General features: G+C 41.5%; 1 protein-coding gene across 1 annotated transcript; it reads right to left on the reverse strand.

The window, feature by feature from the left end:
- Nucleotides 1–342: 342 nt before the first annotated feature.
- Nucleotides 343–19,174, reverse strand: LOC109642101 (zinc finger protein 208-like). Its single transcript, XM_069529410.1, has 21 exons — nt 18,897–19,174; nt 17,867–18,035; nt 17,284–17,768; nt 15,847–16,021; nt 15,688–15,734; nt 15,188–15,353; nt 15,010–15,090; nt 14,814–14,885; nt 14,641–14,727; nt 14,388–14,459; nt 13,868–14,110; nt 12,525–13,306; nt 9,384–9,948; nt 8,819–8,947; nt 8,402–8,659; nt 7,287–7,903; nt 4,502–4,622; nt 3,299–4,251; nt 2,870–3,053; nt 2,628–2,774; nt 343–1,604 (listed from the first exon to the last, which is right to left on the reverse strand). Exons 1-21 carry the CDS (start codon nt 18,903–18,905, stop codon nt 904–906), a joined length of 6,063 nt encoding a protein of 2,020 aa, XP_069385511.1. The 5' UTR covers nt 18,906–19,174; the 3' UTR covers nt 343–903.
- Between the last annotated feature and the right edge of the window lie 483 nt (nt 19,175–19,657).

Raw genomic sequence — 19,657 nt, forward strand, 5'->3', positions numbered from 1 at the left:
ATATATTTGTACCTCTTGTACATTCAATCTTAAATACAGAAATCCCTGCAAAAACTGTGGTATTCATACTTTTATTGTTTATTAAAACATGTTCCATACAATTAGACAGAGGCAGCACAGGGCAAAATGAGCCATCTACATGGCTTCAAATTATCGGCCTTTGTATCACGATGATTCCTCCACTCACAACAGTGACTTGGCCTTTAAGAACTTCTTCAACCAGGTGAACCTGATTCATAATTTGGATCTTGAATGAATGCAAAACAAAACAGATATAAGAGTTCATCACAAACTAAGGCTAAATGGTTTTGGCAAACACCGGATGAACATTAAGGATCCCACTGTTTTGTTACATTTTATTGGGCACATTAACCAAAGAATGAAATCTAGTGTCGCCTGATTCCTTCACATCTCACTGGCCATCGTAACATCGGATACAAATACATCAATTATATTTCAGTCCAATTTCCACATACACGATTAATTTCAATAAAAATACTGCATGGACAAATCACAAACCTTAAATGACACATTTGTACTACCATAAATACTATGATGTTCAAACGCAACTAATATAGGTAAGAGTGATAAATAAGAGCTAGTATGACCTCTAAAATTTATCATCTAAACAGTTTCAGAGATTTGTAGTACATTATTGTTATTCTGAAGCGTTGTTGCTATTTTGCTGAACATCAAAATGGTTTGTGTCTGTTTCTTCATTTGTTATTTCTGGGAGTTAAATATTTTTAGCTTAAATACTTTTTGGGTAAAACACCACATAGAGGTTTATTAACTGTCTATACACAGAGGTAGTTACTTCTCTCTCAGTTCATGTTCAACTGCCTTAACTCATGTACTTTCATAGTACTACTGGCACGTACCTGTATGGTTTACATAAATACATTATAAGTCGTTTTTGTCTGTTATACACATATTAATTGGAGAGTTATCATCGCTCTGTGAGAAATCGTCATTCTTCACACTGGACGCAGACTCTTCCTCAGTCTGTATCAGCTCATGTTTACGTTTGTGAAGCCTCAGGCTCTGTGAGCGACTGAATCCTCTCCCACAGATGTCGCAGCCGTACGGCCTCTCCCCCGTGTGGAGCCTGATGTGGTTCTTGAGGCTCGAAGCTCGCGTGAAACTCTTTTCACACTCGGGACAGTCAAACTTCTCCCCGAAGTGGATTTTCTCATGCTCCCTCAAGCGGCCGGACTGGTTGAAGCTCCTGTCGCACACGGAGCAGTGGTAGGGCCTCTCCCCCGTGTGTGTGAGTCGGTGTCTGTTCATGGCCCCCGAATGGGCGAAGCTCTTCCCGCAGTCCGGGCAGGAGAAAGGTTTCTCTCCCGTATGCACTTTCTGGTGACCTTTGAGTTGACCTTTCTGGGTGAACTGCTTCCCACACAGAGAGCACTGAAAGGGTTTCTCTCCCGAGTGGATTCTCATGTGGATTTGCAGCGCAGACATCTTGTGGCAGTCTCTTCCACAGAGGCCACAACAGTAAGAGCTCTTTGTCTGATTGTTTGTCAATGGATCCTGCATTGGTGATAATGGAGGACTGTCTTTTTCACTGTTAGCAACACATTCAGGATCCTCTTCAGACACTGGAAACACAAATGGGTAGAGTTGAAACATGCTTTTAAGAAACACTGAACCAAATAAGTAAAACGGTTAAAGCACTGGTTTCTATGGAGCCAACAAGGTGCAAGATTTAAAGGACGATGCAATGAGATTCCAAAAATTAAATGATTAGACATTCAATCTTTTTACAGTTGTGTTATATCATTATATCCTCCAGATAATGAGGTATGTCACAGCATACATAACTTTAGGTTTAAGACATTGGGCAGCCTCCTTTGTAATTCACAACAGCATTCATTTTGAGTTTAATTAAGTACCCTTATAGAAAAACAGGCCTCTCTTTTCAATTTGTCATAATAAGAAAACAATCTAATATAGTATCTATAAAATATTATGAATTTCCCAGTGCATGGTTCTAGGTTTCTCATTTTCAAACTATACAGTCAGAGTCAACTGCAAACAGAGACTTTCACATATCAAAATAATAGAAAGTGATGGTTTTTGGAAGTAGCATTTGTTAAGGTTTGAATTTTGCTGTTTGGCAAACTCATAGAATTATATTTAATAATATATAGTCAATTAAATATGTCAATGAGAAACCTGTTGACATGATCTTTAGGTGGGGTGAAGGAACACTAACTCCAAATCCAAGTTGGATGCAGTTTACCTCAGGTTGTAGCTGTAAAGTCAGAAGAAGACAACCTTGCCTTTAACTTTGTGATGGAAAACAGATTTAACCATTTCCTTATTCCGGGTTTTCAGTCTGAACCGAGATCTTTGCAAAACTACACACAAAAACAGCCTGTTCAGAATTTGCTGGCCTTGTCTGGACCTACACTTAACAAATCACAAAAAGAAAAAAAAAAGAGAAGTGCAGTGATACAGTATACAGAAAGAGAGGGGGGGCAGAAATCAGTGAGAGAAAACTATAATAAACTTAAATTCCAGCCGGCTCGGGTCATTCGATGGAACCAGGGCTCGGTTCATAATGCAGCCACTAACAGTAGCTGAGCAACATTTTCAATCCTGTAATCTAATGTTCTCACTGTTGTCAGGTTCCTCCTCTTCTTTCACTGTAATCCTGATATCTGTGCTGCTCTCCTCCTCCTGCTGCTGCTCCTCCTCCTCCTCCTCAGTTTCCTCTGTCATGGTACAATCTTCACTCCCAGACATCTGCTCAGGAGCTTCTTCTACTGAGGGAAACAACGTGTTGGAGTTAAAATCAGCATTTAATGTCTTCACATATTCTTTAATCAAGTGTAACTGAAGGAATTCCATGTTTCTGTACCACACAAAGGCTCCTCTTCTTCCTCCTCCTTCACGATTACATTCATTTGTGGACTGGACGCGACGTCCTCCTGCTGCTCTTCTGCTTCTCTCTGGTTGTCTTCACGCTGAGCTGCTTTGTCACAGTTGAGACTGTCTAGCGGACGGAGCTCAGCTGAACTGGGTGAACTCTGTGTGTCTGACACCTTAAAAAAGGACGAACGAAAGCAATGACTATGTTATGAGGTTAAATCGTGAAATATCAAGCCTCAATTACATTTCTTTGCCATAAGCGTTTGAAGCCTACATCTTAGGAATCATTACCAATTTTTTGCCAAACAGTAAAGAAACATTTTTACTCCCTAATTTCAGCATCGGTCCCACAAAATCTTTCTCAATCTAAAATCTAATACTCCTGTTTCACTTTGACACTGCTGTAAATTGTCACTACCTCAGCACTGATGTTGTCGGTCAGGTCTTGCTGGGACGGTTCACCAACTGGAGCTTGAACTGGGTCTGAGATGACGCCTGTATCGGATTCAATTTTGTTCTGTGTACATGAGCGTTTGTGGTTTCTGAGAGTTCCTGCCAGTGAGAAGTGCCTGCCACAGTCCGTGCAGGTGTACGGCTTCTCCCCGGTGTGAATCCGGGTGTGTCTCCGCAGCTCTCCGGGAGCTACAAAAGACTTGTCGCACTGTGTGCAGCTGTAAGGTTTTTCTCCTGTGTGTGTCCGCATGTGCGTTGTCAGCGTCCACTGCTGCGCAAATGTCTTCCCACAGTCAGAGCAGTGGTAAGGTGTAATGCCGGTGTGGAGACGCTCATGTCTCACCAGAGTACCGGACAGGGCAAAACGTTTGTCACAGAAAGAGCACTGGTACGGCCTCTCTCCAGTGTGAGTCCTCTGATGATCTCTCAGCTCAGCCGCTGAGTTGCAGCTCTTATCGCAGTCCGAACACGGAAACTTCTTCCTCGTAAAGCCGGCGACAACCTCCGAGTGCATCGCCTCTAAGTGTGTCTTCAGGTGCCAGTGACGAGAAAAGCTCTTCAGACAGATGGAGCAGTGATACGGCCTCTCGCCGGTGTGTGTCCGCCGGTGCAGCCTGAGCTCCCCCTGACTAGCAAATCGTTTCTCACAGAAAGTGCATGGGAACGGCTTCTCCCCTGTGTGGACCCTTTCGTGGATCATGAGAAGCCCCTTCTCTGGAAATCTCTTCTCACACATCGAGCAGGGGAAGGGCCTCTCTCCTGAGTGAGTGCGTAAGTGGCGTTGAAGTTTGGAGGCGTAAGGAAAGTCTTTGCCACACACTGAGCAGCTGTGAAGAGACGGAGGTTTTTCATTCTCTGTGTGATCGAATGTCTTTGAGGGAGCCTCTGCAATTACGATCCCAGGGACGGCACTTTCTCCTGTATGAAACATACACACACAAAAAAAGAAAGCTTTTTTTAAGGAATGCATCTCTGATCACAACGGACAGACGTGTTTACACGTCAGTGGAAGAATGATTTTATGGCACAATACATTTAAGTTTCTTACAGACTAAACAGATCAATGAGAGCTTCAAAGATTTGAAAATAATAGAAAGAGCACTGATAGTGAAACATTGCACACGTGACTGTTTTTGCAGCAAATCAGTGAGTCGCACATTTTACTCACCGAGATCTGAGAAATCGACTTCCTCCCCATCAGAGTTGATCAGACCTCCTATTTCTTGGTGATCTTCCTCCGCGAGGATCACAGCTGGTCCAAAGTCGTCTGGGTTTTCAGAGCCCATCTCTCAGACACACAACCTTAAAGAGGTGAACAATCTGAGTCAGTAAACAAATATTCAATGAGTAACTTATCTCAATTCTATAACTGTAATACTACAATTTTGAGCTGAAAAGGTCCGAGGTCTCAGTCATCGTATTTTAATATATAAATTAATTCAAACATAAAACAATGATAACAAGCAAGATTTCTTACAGACAGGAAGAGGTGATATTAAGAAATATTTCAGATATTAGCTGAAACTATTATTCAATTTATCAATAAGTCAATTAATCTGAACGTATGTTTTCAAGAAAGAATTCCAAACATTTGTTGGTTAAATTGAATTGAATCCATCATTTTGGACTTTATTATGAATTACAGTAACAGCATCACTATAAGTCAAGAGAATAAATGATGGATTAAGTGATAACGTGAGTTGTTATTATATTGTTGTGGTCGGTAAAGAAGATAAAACTCTAAAAGATGAATTCAGTGACTGTGCTTGTGTCTTTATTGTTGTCCAGCTCTAGCAGTGGATGTCAATGATGATGGAGCAGAGGAGTGTCTTTGACACTTCGTCCCCCTCCCAGCAGCTGTGGTAGTGGGGCTGTCAGCTACACACCACTGTCTCCACCCTGGAAGACATCCATTGTCCTGCTCAAGGACACTTCAGCAGGGCGGATGCTTTGCTGTGACAGGGGGACAGTGAACCTGACAGGGCCTTTAAACCTGGGGGACAGTCCACCTCAGAAACAAGGAGTTTACATTCTGGGGCAACGTTGTTTTATGATGAAATTATAAAAGTGGTGTGCATGCTGTCAAAGGAATGGTTTGGATGTGAAGGCTGGCATCTCAGCACTGAGCAGCCCAGCTAGCACGGTAGCATTAGCTTCCAGAGGGGCTGTGAATTTGGGGTTCAAGCTTCCAAATCTGATTATTTGTGATTTTTTTTTTTTAACTTTCCAGCGACCGAACTGACGAAACCCGTTGTTTTCTAACGTGACTTGATTCCGATGCTCAACACGAGGAGCAGCCGCTGTCTGCAGCGGACTCCGGGCTTTGACCTCTGGAGGAGCCTCAGCTGGGATGTGACCATCCCTCCGGTCAGACAAAACTGCTCTCTAGCCTGCTAGCCACAGACATGGCGTCCACTGGCTCTTTAGCAATTAGCCAACGATTAGCCGCCCCCCCCACCAGCAGCAGCAGCAGCAGCCACACGAGCAACAACAACAACAACAGCAGCCCGCAGAGGTTGACCAGAGTCCGGCGTGAAAATGACAGGTTTACCGGGAACCTCCGCTCGCTCGCTAACTTAGCTAGCTCCCGACAGACAATAGAGATTTGGACCAACCTCAGCATAGATTCTCCCCCTCAGGTAAAAAGTAGTCGCTCGGCAGAAGTTTCTATTAACGACTCGCTCATGTCTCTACTTCAGAATCACGTTCACGACCCGTGTGCTCAAACGGCTCGTCCGGTTAGTGTCCGACAACTTGTGGCTGAAGTTAAACCGGCGTTAGGATGTGATGATAACCTTTGTAGCTTTAGCCGCTAGCTAATTACACTGACATGGGCACTTCCGGTTGGCTTTTCAATCACAATAAAAGCCCCCAATAACAACACGTCTCCTGCTGAAGTTTAGTTTTTTATACTTGAAATGAATAAAGTTCACACGAAGTAGAACTTTTCAATGATGAAATAATAATAATAATAATAATAACAACAAACGTCATAAATATATGCAGTGCAAGAAAAAGAGTTTGAGATGTTTATTTACATCTATTATAATATATTATCTTTTTTTTTATCAATATTTACAAACATTGCCATGTGTCCTTTATGGTTCAATATTTTTTGTTTTAAATAACAATATATACCAAATATTCCAAATATTTGATGCATTCAAATAAAGGTACTCGTTTTGCCGAACGTCCTACTAAACCCACCTTTATTTTGTTATTGTGTTATGTGATATTATGTCACAGTCCTTGGGTCAAACACTGTGACAGAAGAAGGAAAGTTCAAAACTTTTTATATTTGAGGATGTGGCTGGGGAATAAAAATGATCTGGGTCCGTGAGACCTAGAAGCAAGTAGAATCTCAAACAGTGATGGATGGATTCTGCTCCTGAACTGAGGTGCACTTTATCAAATAATGAAAATAAAGGGGAAGGAGAAAATACCTTTTCACAGCAGTAACTGAGCTACAAGAAGTTTGGAAACTATCACACTGAATCATTTGGTGACTAAAATCAGGTTCAAACAATGATTGAGGTATAAGTACTATCATTCTCCTGCATGTTCAAAATAATTCATCACATAAAGTATCTTATATTTAAGAATTCAGAAACTTAAGTAAAAGCTTTGACTAAAACAAGTATATTTTGAGTAATTAGGACCTTAAATGTTATTATTTCCAAAGTTCAAACATTTTGTGATCTGTGGATTCATATTGTGAGATAGAATAGATTGTAAGTCAAGTTTAGGTGAATCACAAATAATAACACAGAAACAAATGATTCACAATAATGATTTACTTTCTTTAACACTATAGTTCAAACAAGAAACAATGGAGCCGACTGTACACCAGACATACTGTTATATATGATTCCTACCATATTGCTTGTTATGTGAAAGATATTTATTTTCCCATAGTAATGGTGTATTATATTTACAGATTACTGATGACATTATTGTTTATTTACCACTAACGGTTGCTGTTTCGGTCGCCCCAGAGGTTTTGTTGGTGGCTTTGGCTTCTTGTTGTGATTCTTCAGGTGCTTACGATAACCTTGATCGTAATGGAAGCACTTGCCACATTTATCACATGTGTAGGGTTTCTCTCCCGTGTGAACTCGCAGGTGAACTTTCAGAGCGGATGCTCTGGCATAGCTTTTACCACAGATTGAGCAGAGATGGGGTCGCTCGCCTGTGTGAGTTTTGAGGTGCACGTTGAGGTGGGAGGATTGTGCAAATGTCCTCCCACACTGGACACAGTGGAAATTCTTCTCTCCAGTGTGCGTCAACTCGTGTTTTCTTAGAGAACCTGCTGACATGCAGCTCTTTCCACACTCTGAACAGAGAAAAGTTGTATCTCCGGCGTGAGTGCGCGTATGCATTTTGAAATAATATTTGTTTTTGAATGTCTTGGTGCAGTCAGGACATGCGTAAGGCTTTTTGTGAGTGTCTCTGTGTTCTTCCAGCTGTTGTTTCTGAGGGAACTCCATCCCACACTCTCCACAAACATGAACTGTCACAGGAGCTGCTTTAGGAGGACTCTCTCGAACCAATGTCCAAATCTTTACCTCTCCTGTGAGAAAAAACACACAGTTGTTGGACAGTCACACCAGCATTAAAAAAAAAGGCAAATACAAAATATTTCACTAACAATGTTGTGCCATGTTCTGGTGTGAACACGTCTTCAGAGCAGAGTATATACAAGTTCAGATTTATTAGAGACGAAAGTCAAAATCAACACCTGGGAACATCCACTGCTGCCGTGTAAATACAAGAGTAGATCTGCGTAACTTATCTTTTCATTTAATAAATACACAATTGTATATTAAAGGTAGGGTTGGTGTTTCTGAAACACTTTTTAATCTTATTTGTTGAAATCCTCTTCACATGCAGATAGTATCAATAAATAAAGTTGTCTCCTGGTGGGAGGAGGTGGGACTTATCGTGTCGCCTGCTGTTGCTAACTTTTCCAGGATTAGCAACCCTAGCTTTAATATTGAGGAAAAGTTGATTTCACTGAAAAACAAATGTGTAATGAAAAGAAAGACTGAAGCTTCTTGTGGCCTCTGACCTTTGTGGACTTTCATGTGAGTTTTGAGGTTTCCGCTCTGGGTGAATCCTCTTCCACATATGAAGCACTTAAATGGTTTTTTGCCCGAGTGAATGACAAGGTGTCGCCTCAGAGCCGAGTTGTGACAGAAGACTTTTCCACAGGTCGGACAGTTGGCCTTCTTCTTGGGTCTGTGCGGCCCCTGGTATTGTTTCGGCTCCACTGAAGGGTTTTCTAGAGACTGTTCATCCTCAGATTCCAGCTGTTTTGGAGTTTTTCCTTAAGAAGAAAAACACAAGCAAGTGAAAATATTACAAAGCAATGAGTCTGAACTGATATTCTATTAATACTTATAACACATAATACTCATCACTTGCAGCTTCTATCCAGCAACTAGACATTAAACACAGAAAAAAACTCACTCTCAGTCTGACTCACCTTCGGGTGCTGGGCTGTGATCCAGGGCTGCTATTGTAGGAGTCAGTTCAACAAGCTGAATTCTCTGCATTTTCTCTGAAGTGGCGTCCTGTGGCTGACGTGAGCTGAGATCGAGCCCTGAGGCTGGCGCTACAGAAGAAGTCACAGTAATAATATTAAGCTGTGGATCATTTGATGTTCCCAAACTGAAGTGATTGTTTTACTGGATTTTATAACAACTTCATACAACTTTATTTTATCGCAGATAAGAAGTTCTACATTGTTTTACATTGCTCAGGAATGGAAGGATGCATTTGAAATTGGACAGGGTAGTCGCGCCACACTTGACAAGGGTGAAACCCAAAAGATGAACGGTTCTTGAAAAAAGGGATTTCCACACATGAACTAGATTTCTGGAATTAGTGACAGGTGAGGATTATTTTTAACCTTGCCTTTAATTCTGGCTTTATTTGCAGAGAGTCCACCTCTTTGGTTTCTGAATCTAACACAAAGGAGATTATTTCTGAGCCTTCACAGAGGGGAAATGGACCAAACCAAAAATTTACAACAAATACAATTTTCTTACCAGAGTTGGAAGGATCCCATTCTCCTCTTGAGTTGATCAAACCATTATTTGTCTCTAACTCCTCTTGCACCTTCGACATGACGCTGGTCTTTATATCGTGCGCGGTCATATGAGACTTGACGTGTCTCAGCAGATAAAAGTTCATACCACAGACAGGGCAGACAAACGGCTTCCTTACAGAGTGGCTCCGTAGGTGAAGGATTAAAGGGCTCTGGAAGGTGAACCGCTTCCGACAGTGGACACATTTGTACGGTTTAACTCCTCCTTGGTGTTTCTTGGCCTTTTGGCACAGATGACTTCGAGCTCTGAACTGTTTCCTACAAGTCTTGTGTGGTTTTTCAGCTGCGGTGGGATCGTCCTTGTCACCGGAACAAAGTGCGAATCCTTCTCTCGTCTCAACTGCGACCTCAGGAGCTTCCCGTTCAGTCTCAGATACGCTCTGATCTCGAGCAGAGTCCCTTTCACTGTCATCTTCGGGTTGGTTTCTATCAGTGACATCACTGGCACTTATGAGCTGGTCATGGCTGCACTCAGATACATGAGAGAGGACAGCTGCGGATGATTCCTAAACAGGACAGAGTAAAATAAAGTAATTAAAAAATAAGTAGGCCCACGTAAAAAAAAAAAAAAAAGACTAAAAGTAAAGCCAGAGCATCTGGACCCAGTCTGCAGCCAGGGGGCGCCCTGGTGACCGGCTGCACTTCATAAAGCCCTGAACTACAGGTTCATCACTGTGTTTGGTCCCCTGGAAACATTTCTGTTGTCGTTTTCCTAATTTGCACGTTGAGTTTTCTCAGCCACCGTAACATTTACACTCGTATGAAATAATGGACTTTGGTTGAAAACAAATACAACTGTATTGAATAGTTAGGATTTCTTATTACTGAACATTTTAGTGAGAGTGAGCAGGAACAGGGTTTGTTGCATATGTTTAAAGTCAAATCCAGGTACCATGTTATAGTACTCAGTGAGTAGTACTGAGTAATATCTGAGCTTCAGTGCTGCATCACATCATAAAGTCTCTTCTCTGCACTGGACACGTCTCTCTCGAGTTAGCACAACAGAGAAGTTAGCACAACACAGGGTCGTTTAGCTAAGGGCTAGCTAGCATGCATCATTGAGGGGCAAATACATTGAGCTCACCTGATTCATGATGGATTAACAACCAGCACGTGCGCTGCGACTCACTTCCACGAGTCCCTGCATGTCCCCAGTGTGAGTGGGTGCAGGACACAGACTGCGTGGACGGGTTGTTTGTGTCTGAGGAAGCTGTGGAGGCTGTTAGCATGAGGAGCTAACCCAGGGAGAGCCAGGCGAGTGGCAGGGTTGCCAGGTTGGGGGAGAAAAATAAGGAAACCAAGCTGACACCTGCTGAGATTTAACATGATTTTTAAATCTGGATGGAGAGTTTAATGTTTTTTAGAAGATTACACGTGGATCTGTCATTGTTTTACACAACTACTAAATGTTTTTTTAACCTTAAAAACTGAAATCCTCATTTCATGCAAAGATATTTGAATAATAATTAAAGGGAATATTCATGTTATTAATTATCGCTTCAATGTGGATAGAACTATACACTAATATTTCTAAACTTATTCACATTAATGTATAGTAACAATTAACTAGATTTGTTTATATGGCTAATCTTCCACTAAAACCATTTTGATAAATTGTAAAGTTTTTTTATTTGCACATCACTGTTCCTATTACTATCACTGCTGCAATTATTATGATTGCAAAATAATTATGTGTGATAACATTAACTAATGACGCTAAATTCGTATAAATATGAGTTTTTGTCAATTTCATTTTATCCTGCAAAACAGATGCCAACATCTTTGTAAAAATTGATCTAACTTTCATAAACAAAACTACAAGCTGATGCACTATGTAGTTTGCACTCGTAGATCCTTGTTATTAAAGCTACATCCACACTGATACAAGGCTTTTTTTTTCATTCATGGAATGTGTGTAAGTGTAAAACTGCAGAGGTTTGTTTCGCAAAATTGCTTTAGATAACACTTTTAAACTGTTGTACCTTTCCTACCCTACAGCAGGAAACTGCAGTTAGATACCTCAGTTCACTCACTCACCTTGATATTTTCATGTAAAATACAACTACTGTGGAAAATGACTCATGCTAAAAAGAGACTTCTTCGAATAAGCCTGGATCTAGCGTCACAATGGGAGTTGAATGGACATTATCTGTATTAACGATGTAGACAAAGGTTAACATGAGAATCTGGGGTCAAACAGCAGATTAGACAAGATAATGGGTGAAAATCACAGATGTGATGGGGATGAATTCTGCATTAAATCACTCTGTAGAAATATGTTTTCACTTTAAAATTGTAGTATTGTAATGTAGCTCTACTGAAAGCACTTTGGTTCCAAACTGAAACATTAACCTTTTAATTTTGTACAGAGGTCGATTGTCTTCAAGGGACAAGTCCTGAGTGGAGGGACGACCATCTCCCTATTTTTTATCTAGAGCCAAAGTGATGTTAGCATTTGTGGTTAACAGTAAAATACACAAGACAGGTAATTGTTGGGTGGCTTTCCCTCATTTGACATTGCTTTAGATATTAATGGTCCCTTTGACCCTTTGTTGGTTGATCAGTGTCAAAACTCACTAAACGTGTGGTTTAATAATTATGAAACAAGACGTGGATCATTAAGAAGTCAAAGGCGGTGAATGCTTGCTGATGACTTAGTTCAGTGTGTCATGTTGTGCTTTTAATATCAACTCTCAAAGGATGATCTCTACGTGGATTGCAGAAGTTAATCCTCATATTTCAGGATGTGAGGAAACAATATTTCAAATGTGGCAAAAATTAACAGATGCATTTCTGAAAACATGGATTTTAAAATAAAGGATATTGTGCATAATTTTTTTTAACATCAAATATTGATATTTGGCATGCAGGATACAAAGGCACTGAAATTGTACAGATGGGCTACTAGTGTTATGCATAAAAACATGAATACTGGAAAGACAACACAGAAAGCTTCCAAATTGTTTTTCACACAGACTGTACATTTGCTAGGAACAGTAACTGTTTACACTGTAGGTGGGAGGAATGGAAGGAATTTTTACTGCAATGTTTTCAAACACATAAATGGATAGAGCATCTGTTAGATGTCCAGTCTGGCCTGTTGCTTGGGTCTGCCGAGCTGTCGGGTCGGCCCGATGCGTTTTCCAGCATGTGTGCGCTGATGCTGCCGCAGACCCTGTCGGTAAATGAAGCTCTTCCCACATTCTCCGCACTCGTAGGGTCTCTCTCCGGTGTGAAGCCTGTGGTGCACCTTCAGCTCCTCAGCTCGAGAGTAGCCTTTCCCACACACGCTACAAATGAAGGGCCTGTCCTTAATGTGGGTCTGGTAGTGTGCTGTCAGGTAAGAGTTTATCCGGAACGTCTTCCCGCAAATGGAACATGCGAACGGCCTTTCCTCGGAGTGCTGCATCTCATGCAGCTTGAGAGAAGAAGCCGTGTGGAAGCCTCTGCCGCACTGAGAGCAGAGGAACGGTCTCTCCCCGGTGTGGATGCGCTGGTGGATTTGAATGTAGCTCTCATTGATGAACCTCTTGCCACAGTCAGGACACGAGTAGGGCTTCTCCTTGATGTGCGATTTCATGTGTTCTTCCAGCTTTTCTTTTTCGTTGAACTGAACACCACAGCGGCGGCAGAAGAGAAGCTGCGATGTGCTGTGCTCAACAGTGTCCGACTCAGCAGCTGTCGGTGTGTGTGCGGTAATGTGGTGAGCTTGTAAAGCAGACTGACTCTCAAAGTCTTTCCCACAGTCCAGGCAATGGAGGGACGATCTGATCCTGGACTCCCCCGGCAGAGACTTCAAGTATTCAGAGAGTTCTGACGCGATGGGATTCACCTCATCGTCAAAGTCCATGACGCCTTTACTCCCTTCAGAGAGACGAGGTGGAGACAAAGTGTGTTTTAATATTTGTCCTCTTCAGGAATAACAACATTTGCATTAATTATGATTACCTTTGTTTAGCTATGCTATAGTTAAGTTTTACTTTAACTTAAATATAGTTTCAAATGATGGGGCTTGACCCAGTATAGTCATTCATAACATTAGTATTCAATCTCTGGTATTATCTTTATCACTTTATTGATGTGTTGATTGAATGCTATTATTAGCGACAGTCAGTTTTTATCATGTTTTATAGATAGCGTATGAATGGTCTCTAGAAAAACCACTTCCTGTAAACCACTCTGAGTGGTCAATAGGACTGGAAAAGCACGATATAAATACAATCCATCCATTAACCACCACACAGTGGTGTAACTTCTTGTCCATCCTATTTTTCCAAGAAATGTTCATCTGTTTAATTTGACCTAAAATAATGGATTAGCGTCTGGTATAATGTATAAGGTTTGGTTGTACCCGTTTGACCCTGTACGCCAAACTCTTGGTCAAATGGTTTAAGTATTATCCAGTCATTCTTTAACAGATCTCACCTAAGTGGACTTTGTAGTGTGTTTTGAGATTTCCCTTCTGGTTAAAGCCCCGGCCACAGATGGAGCAGCTGTACGGTTTCTCTCCTGTGTGCACCAGCTCGTGTCTCTCCAGTTTGTAGGCGTGAGGAAATTCTTTGCCACACACGGAGCAGTGGTACTCGATCTTTTCTTTGGGCGTCTTCAGGAGCTCCGGTGGTATTTCCACTGGCACACGAACCATCTTTCTGCCGGGGTTCTTCTTCCCTAAGTGGGCGAAACAATAATGTGAAATTAGAAGGTTAGGCTGCAAATGCAAAGATTCAAAAATGACTTTGCAGACTAATTCAAACCCAATCCCAGAAAGTGAAAGTCTGATCCATATTCCATCTATTAACATGGAGGAGTCAGTACCTATTCCAAAGCCAGCCACAAGGGTGCGATCAATATATTAGAGTCAGGCCACAAAAATAATAACTGCTGCAACTTAACACCTGCAGGCAGCGAGTGTTACTGCCTGTGTTGACATTTTACTTGCTCTTACCAGAGGAAACACCAGTTTTTCCACCTCCTTCAGCAGAGTGTTTATCTTTCCTTCTTCTGTAAGGCCGCTTTGCTGTCAAACAGAAAACATTTTTAAAACCTCTAATGAACACTGGTTGGGTTTCAGGAGCCATTTTGGAATGTGTAAAAAAAAAAAAAAAAAAAAATATATATATATATATATATATATATATATATGTATATATATATATATATATATATATATATATATATATATACATATTTTGTTGTACCTGTGGCACGACGGACAGTTTTGGGGCTTAACTCTTCTGATTCCACTCCGGTGGGGAAATTGATCTTTCTTCGGGTACGCCTTGATACTATAATTAAAAACAAAAATTATTATAACAAACACTCTCAGTTAAACAAACACACAATCTCCATACACATCCAGAGGAACACTCACTTCCAGGCTCTGCCTCCAAATCTTCAGACAACAGGGGTGTTTCTGAAACCTTTCTTCTGCCTCTTCTCTTTACTTGGTGACATAAAAAGAACAGCAGAAGATATTTCAGAATGGAAAGCAACACAGTTTATGATTATGTTGAACTCTGAGTAAAGTCATCTTGAACCTGCACAGTGAAGGTGCTCAGCCCACTCACCAGGATTTGCAGGAACCGGTTTATCCGAGACGCCCCGTGATTTTATTTCTGAAACCTTTTTCTTTCTTCTGTGTCTCTTTCCTGCAAACATCATGTGGCAAAAATATCACATCAGAACTGAAACAACTATTGTACACAACCTGGACAGTTTTTATTATTCCTTCTGGTTTATGTTTACCACGGTAAAAAGGGGAAACGGTTGCCATCTTTACTACTCTCTCTTTTTCCTCCCCTTCCTCCCTTTCTTCATCGTCTCCCACAGACACAACTTCCATGATGAGCGTTGGACTACTGTTGTCTCTCTGGTTTTGGCTTTGCAGCTGAGACTCGGACAAGCTGACACCCTGTGATCATAATCATTAAAAATCATCAGAATTATACGGCCTCCCTGAGTAACAGCACTTGAGCACTGCAAACACAGCAGATATTTACATTTCTATGACGGATAGCTCCACTGAAAATGCAACTGAGAAAGGATAATTATTAATCCTTTTAGTTAATCTAACCGTCACTGAGACTGAAGACTGGCTGTACAAAGTACATTTTGGTCTAGTCAGGTCTAGACGTCCCCGTTGACAAACGAGAAGCTGCATAGCAAAATTCACTTTTTTGTTTTTTACTGACTCTATTTATTCATTTTTATTGTGGTACCAATAAATTATCTTTAAAAAAAATTACCTTGCTCTGCTGAGGACTTTCTGTGCAATCAGAGCGTCGGTCAGGACCTGCAAAAAATCAAAATGATTGGCTCAGGTTCAAATCTGCCTACAAGGTTGAAGAATAAAGTCAACGTAGACCACATGCATAAATATAAATAAATGTGTATGAATAACTTACTGGCATCCCATTCAACCACTTCTCCATCAGAGTTGATTAAACCTCCGATTTCGTCATCTTGCTCCTCCTCTTCCCCCGCCTGCAAACGAACAGTCAGGTGGAGGGTTTGTCCTTCCAAGTTTGCAGATGCTCTTTTGAGTCCATGTGATACTAGGGGCTTATGTTCAGGTGAATCCTAAATACAGAACACAAAGAGACATGGCAATTAATTTAAATGATCTTTTAGGCGTATTCACTTAACAAGTCAATCAGACAGGAAGTGGAGACACCTGACATCTTAATTGTTTAGGATCCAAAGAGAAAAAAGCTTTTTTATTTGATACTAATTTAGAAAAGCCTTTTAAACAGAAAGTAGTCCAAAATCTAAAGTCTAAAATCTATCTTACTGTTTCTGTTATGCTTGCTAGTGCAAGCATTATAAATTGGATTAAACAAACTCTCTTAACTTCACAAACCACTAGTGTGAGGCTGATGAATGCCACCGGTTCATAAGGAGAAGCATGTCTGTGAGATTTGATCATTAGCCTGATCAATGCCACTAAAACTGCCACAGGGAAATCCTACTGACGGGCAGAAACAAGCGTTTCGCAACGCAAATCCTCTTATCAGTGGACAAACACATTTAGCTATGTCAAAGGTGGCTGTACAGCTGAGGACCACTTTGTCACTTATAAAATATATTATTACAAAAAATAAATAGTTTGAAAATTAGTTTGCGGCTACTGATTTGTACTCAGTTAAACACGTTATATTTTATGTGACTGAAAGTTGTTTTACAAAATCAGTGAAGGATACAGAGGACATAGACATACACAAGATAGAATTTGCTAAAGAAAAAAACTAAAACTAAAAGAAAGAAGACTCCAATCACCAAAGACTAAAAACAGAAGGATGTCTTATAGTGGTCACATAGATGTAGGACATAGGTCACAGGGGATGGGCAGCAGTTTCTAAAACACTTCCCAGGAGGTGAAACAAGGCAAAGCTAATAAATACCAACAATTAACAGTGGATGAAAAAAAACCCTATTTACTGCTTAATCCAGGTTTGAGATTCATGGCAGTGACAGAAGGGTTCATGTAAGGAGACAAACAGGAGAGACGATTAGTGTGTCTAAGACTGGGGTGCTTTGAATGCATATGCGAAAAACACTCTGACTTGCATGTCTGCAGAGAAGGAATCATATTCCAGCGGGATGTTAAATACAAATACACCTCCAAGCAGTGTGAGAACTACTGGAAAACCAAAGAACATCAATGAGTCCTGAGCAACGTGGTCTTATCCTCCACAGTCACCTGACCTCAATCACACTGAACATTTATGGTGACACTTGAAGGCAACTACTAGATGAGTACAAAACACACAAGAGAAATGAGATTATGAATAATATTTGCATGTTGTTAATATATATATATATATAGGTAAATCTGTACATACTGTTTGGCAAAGTGCTGGTGTTTTGGTCTCATGTAGTTCTGCCTCTGTTGGCAAAGATGTGCTTTGTTTTACGTCAACGTTCTGGTCTGGGACATTACAGCCGTCCTCAGCATGTGTCCCCTGGCGGGAGCTCATGGTCCTTTTATGACTGAGGGTCGTCTCACGGACCGGGAAGGAGAAAGGTTTCTCTCCTGTGTTACAACCCTCATCTGCTGTCTCGTGTTCCGGCACCTTCCAGTAAACACAGGAAATCTCAGGTTTGGCATCAGAGTCAATGAGTATGTGTCTTTTCCGCCCGCATCTGGTAGAGGAGCTCTGGTCATAGAGAGCAGGGCCGCTGGACTCCTCTGAGCATTTCTCCACTGAATTAACTCTCTGCTGTCTCTTGGATGAACTGGAGCTGTCTTTCCCACATGATTTGAGTTGGGGATGACAAGCGGGTGCAGAAGTTTCCTCTTTGTCTCCCCCTGAACAGTAGCTCTCATCTGCATTAAACATAAAGCAAAACAAAAAGTGACAAATGATGACTGAGTAACTGTGTGTATGTGGTCTAATGAGGTGATATTGAAGATTTTCCACTCACGATTATCACTCACGGTCCAGCCGTCCTCTTCCTCTTTGATGATGACATGAATCTCTGGTGTCTCACAGTCATAGTCAGGACTTGCTTGTGCTTTTTTCGGATCAGGATGTGGCAAGTTCGGCTCGTCATAATTTTCACTTAGACTCAGCGGATCTTGGAGTTCAGGATCCTATGAAGACATTTAAGACACCGACGCTCACACTCAGTAATCGGAGCATACAGACGACGGGGCAAAACACTGCATGGTGCAAACATGTGAGGCACATCGCATCTTTACAACTCTGGTGTGTTCAATAAACTGTTTCAAGAATACATGACCCACATTGCCAGTCCTGTGGTCTCACGCTAAAAGTCTGTTTAAACGTTGATAAAGTCAATCTGCTCCAGGTCTGATGGTGATGACACATCTCACACCATCCTCTGCTTTTTTTGGGACCTGCTGCACCTTGCTGGCCAGTAATGAATTCCTACTCGTTCTCATATACAGTGTATTACTGTGGCACTACTAATGCAACTTAATAAAACATTCTCCCTTCATTAATGCATGTATCTTATATTTACTATTCAAGGCTAATACCTGTCCATCTCAAAGTTAATATTTGCTGTATTGACACATGCATGGCAGCAATAACATGCCAGAGGGCTGCAGCCTTCAATGAACCAAGTTTAATGTCATTTTGCAGCTCACGTTGTTCTCGACAGCCTGTGTTTGACATGTTCTTAACATTTAGCAGCTAAACCAAGTTTGTCCTCCTCAGCCAGGAGCAGAGAACGAACTGATTGCATCGCTAGTTAAGTTTCAGAACGAACGCCATCGGCTAACTAGCTAGCTGTCGAGCTATTCACTCAATCGCATTCGGAGCTAGTGCTAAATGCAGGTGCTAGCGGGGGTTCGGGGACGTGTAGAGCGGCGTTAGGCCGGAGGACCGACGGCTAACAGGCTACTTCTTTATAACCATCTGCGGGTAAATGATCCAGAATCCAGACAGCGACGAGCGGCTCACATTAGCCCGAGCAGCTGCAACGTTACCTCGAACATAGTGCGACGTGACCGCCGGGTGTGATGGCTGTCATAAGAAGAGCAGGACGGACAGACAGGGAGGAAGAGTTGTGGACGGATCAGCTGTCATGAACTATAGCTCCTGTCTGTCTGTGTCTCTGTCTGTCTGTCTGTGTCTCTGTCTGTGTCTCTGTCTGTCTGTCTGTGTCTCTGTCTGTCTGTCTGTCTGTGTCTCTGTCTGTCTGTCTGTCTGTGTCTCTGTCTGTGGTCTTTTAGCTAAACTATGATGCGACACCACTTCTTCTTCTGCTCATCGTTTTTTTTTTTGTGGCTACCAGCTGGAGGGCTCACATCGCCCCCTGCTGGACAGCACAGGGAAACAGATAGATATGCATATAGTGTACGTACTGTATGTATGTACTGTATGTACATTATGTACAGTATGTATAGTATGCATGTGTATACAGTGTGTATGGGTGGATGTATAGATAGTATGTACATAAACACATACACTGTGATATAAAATAAGAATTATAACATGTGACTGTTGTGTACAGGCCGGTGGGTTGTATAAAGATGTGTTCATGTAGAAAAATAGAATGAACAACATATGTGCATATACAAGACGATCATTCACTGAAGATGTCACCATTATAAGAGACAGGATCAGAGACAGGATGAGACAGGATCAGGGACAGGATCAGAGACAGGATCAGGGACAGGATCAGAGACAGGATCAGAGACAGGATCAGGGACAGGATCAGAGACAAGTTTAAGAGTCAGGATCAGGG

The sequence above is a fragment of the Paralichthys olivaceus genome, chromosome 8 (assembly GCF_024713975.1).
Source record: "Paralichthys olivaceus isolate ysfri-2021 chromosome 8, ASM2471397v2, whole genome shotgun sequence".
NCBI classification, from domain to species: domain Eukaryota; kingdom Metazoa; phylum Chordata; class Actinopteri; order Pleuronectiformes; family Paralichthyidae; genus Paralichthys; species Paralichthys olivaceus.

What these genes read in the sequence shown, in the direction of transcription:
- LOC109642101 (XM_069529410.1), bottom strand. An exon ending in AACTGTCCGTCGTGCCACAG is followed by an intron (nt 14,460 to 14,640) that starts GTACAACAAAAT and finishes TCTGTTTGACAG; the next exon opens with CAAAGCGGCCTTACAGAAGA. An exon ending in TCACAGCCCAGCACCCGAAG is followed by an intron (nt 8,660 to 8,818) that starts GTGAGTCAGACT and finishes TTTCTTCTTAAG; the next exon opens with GAAAAACTCCAAAACAGCTG.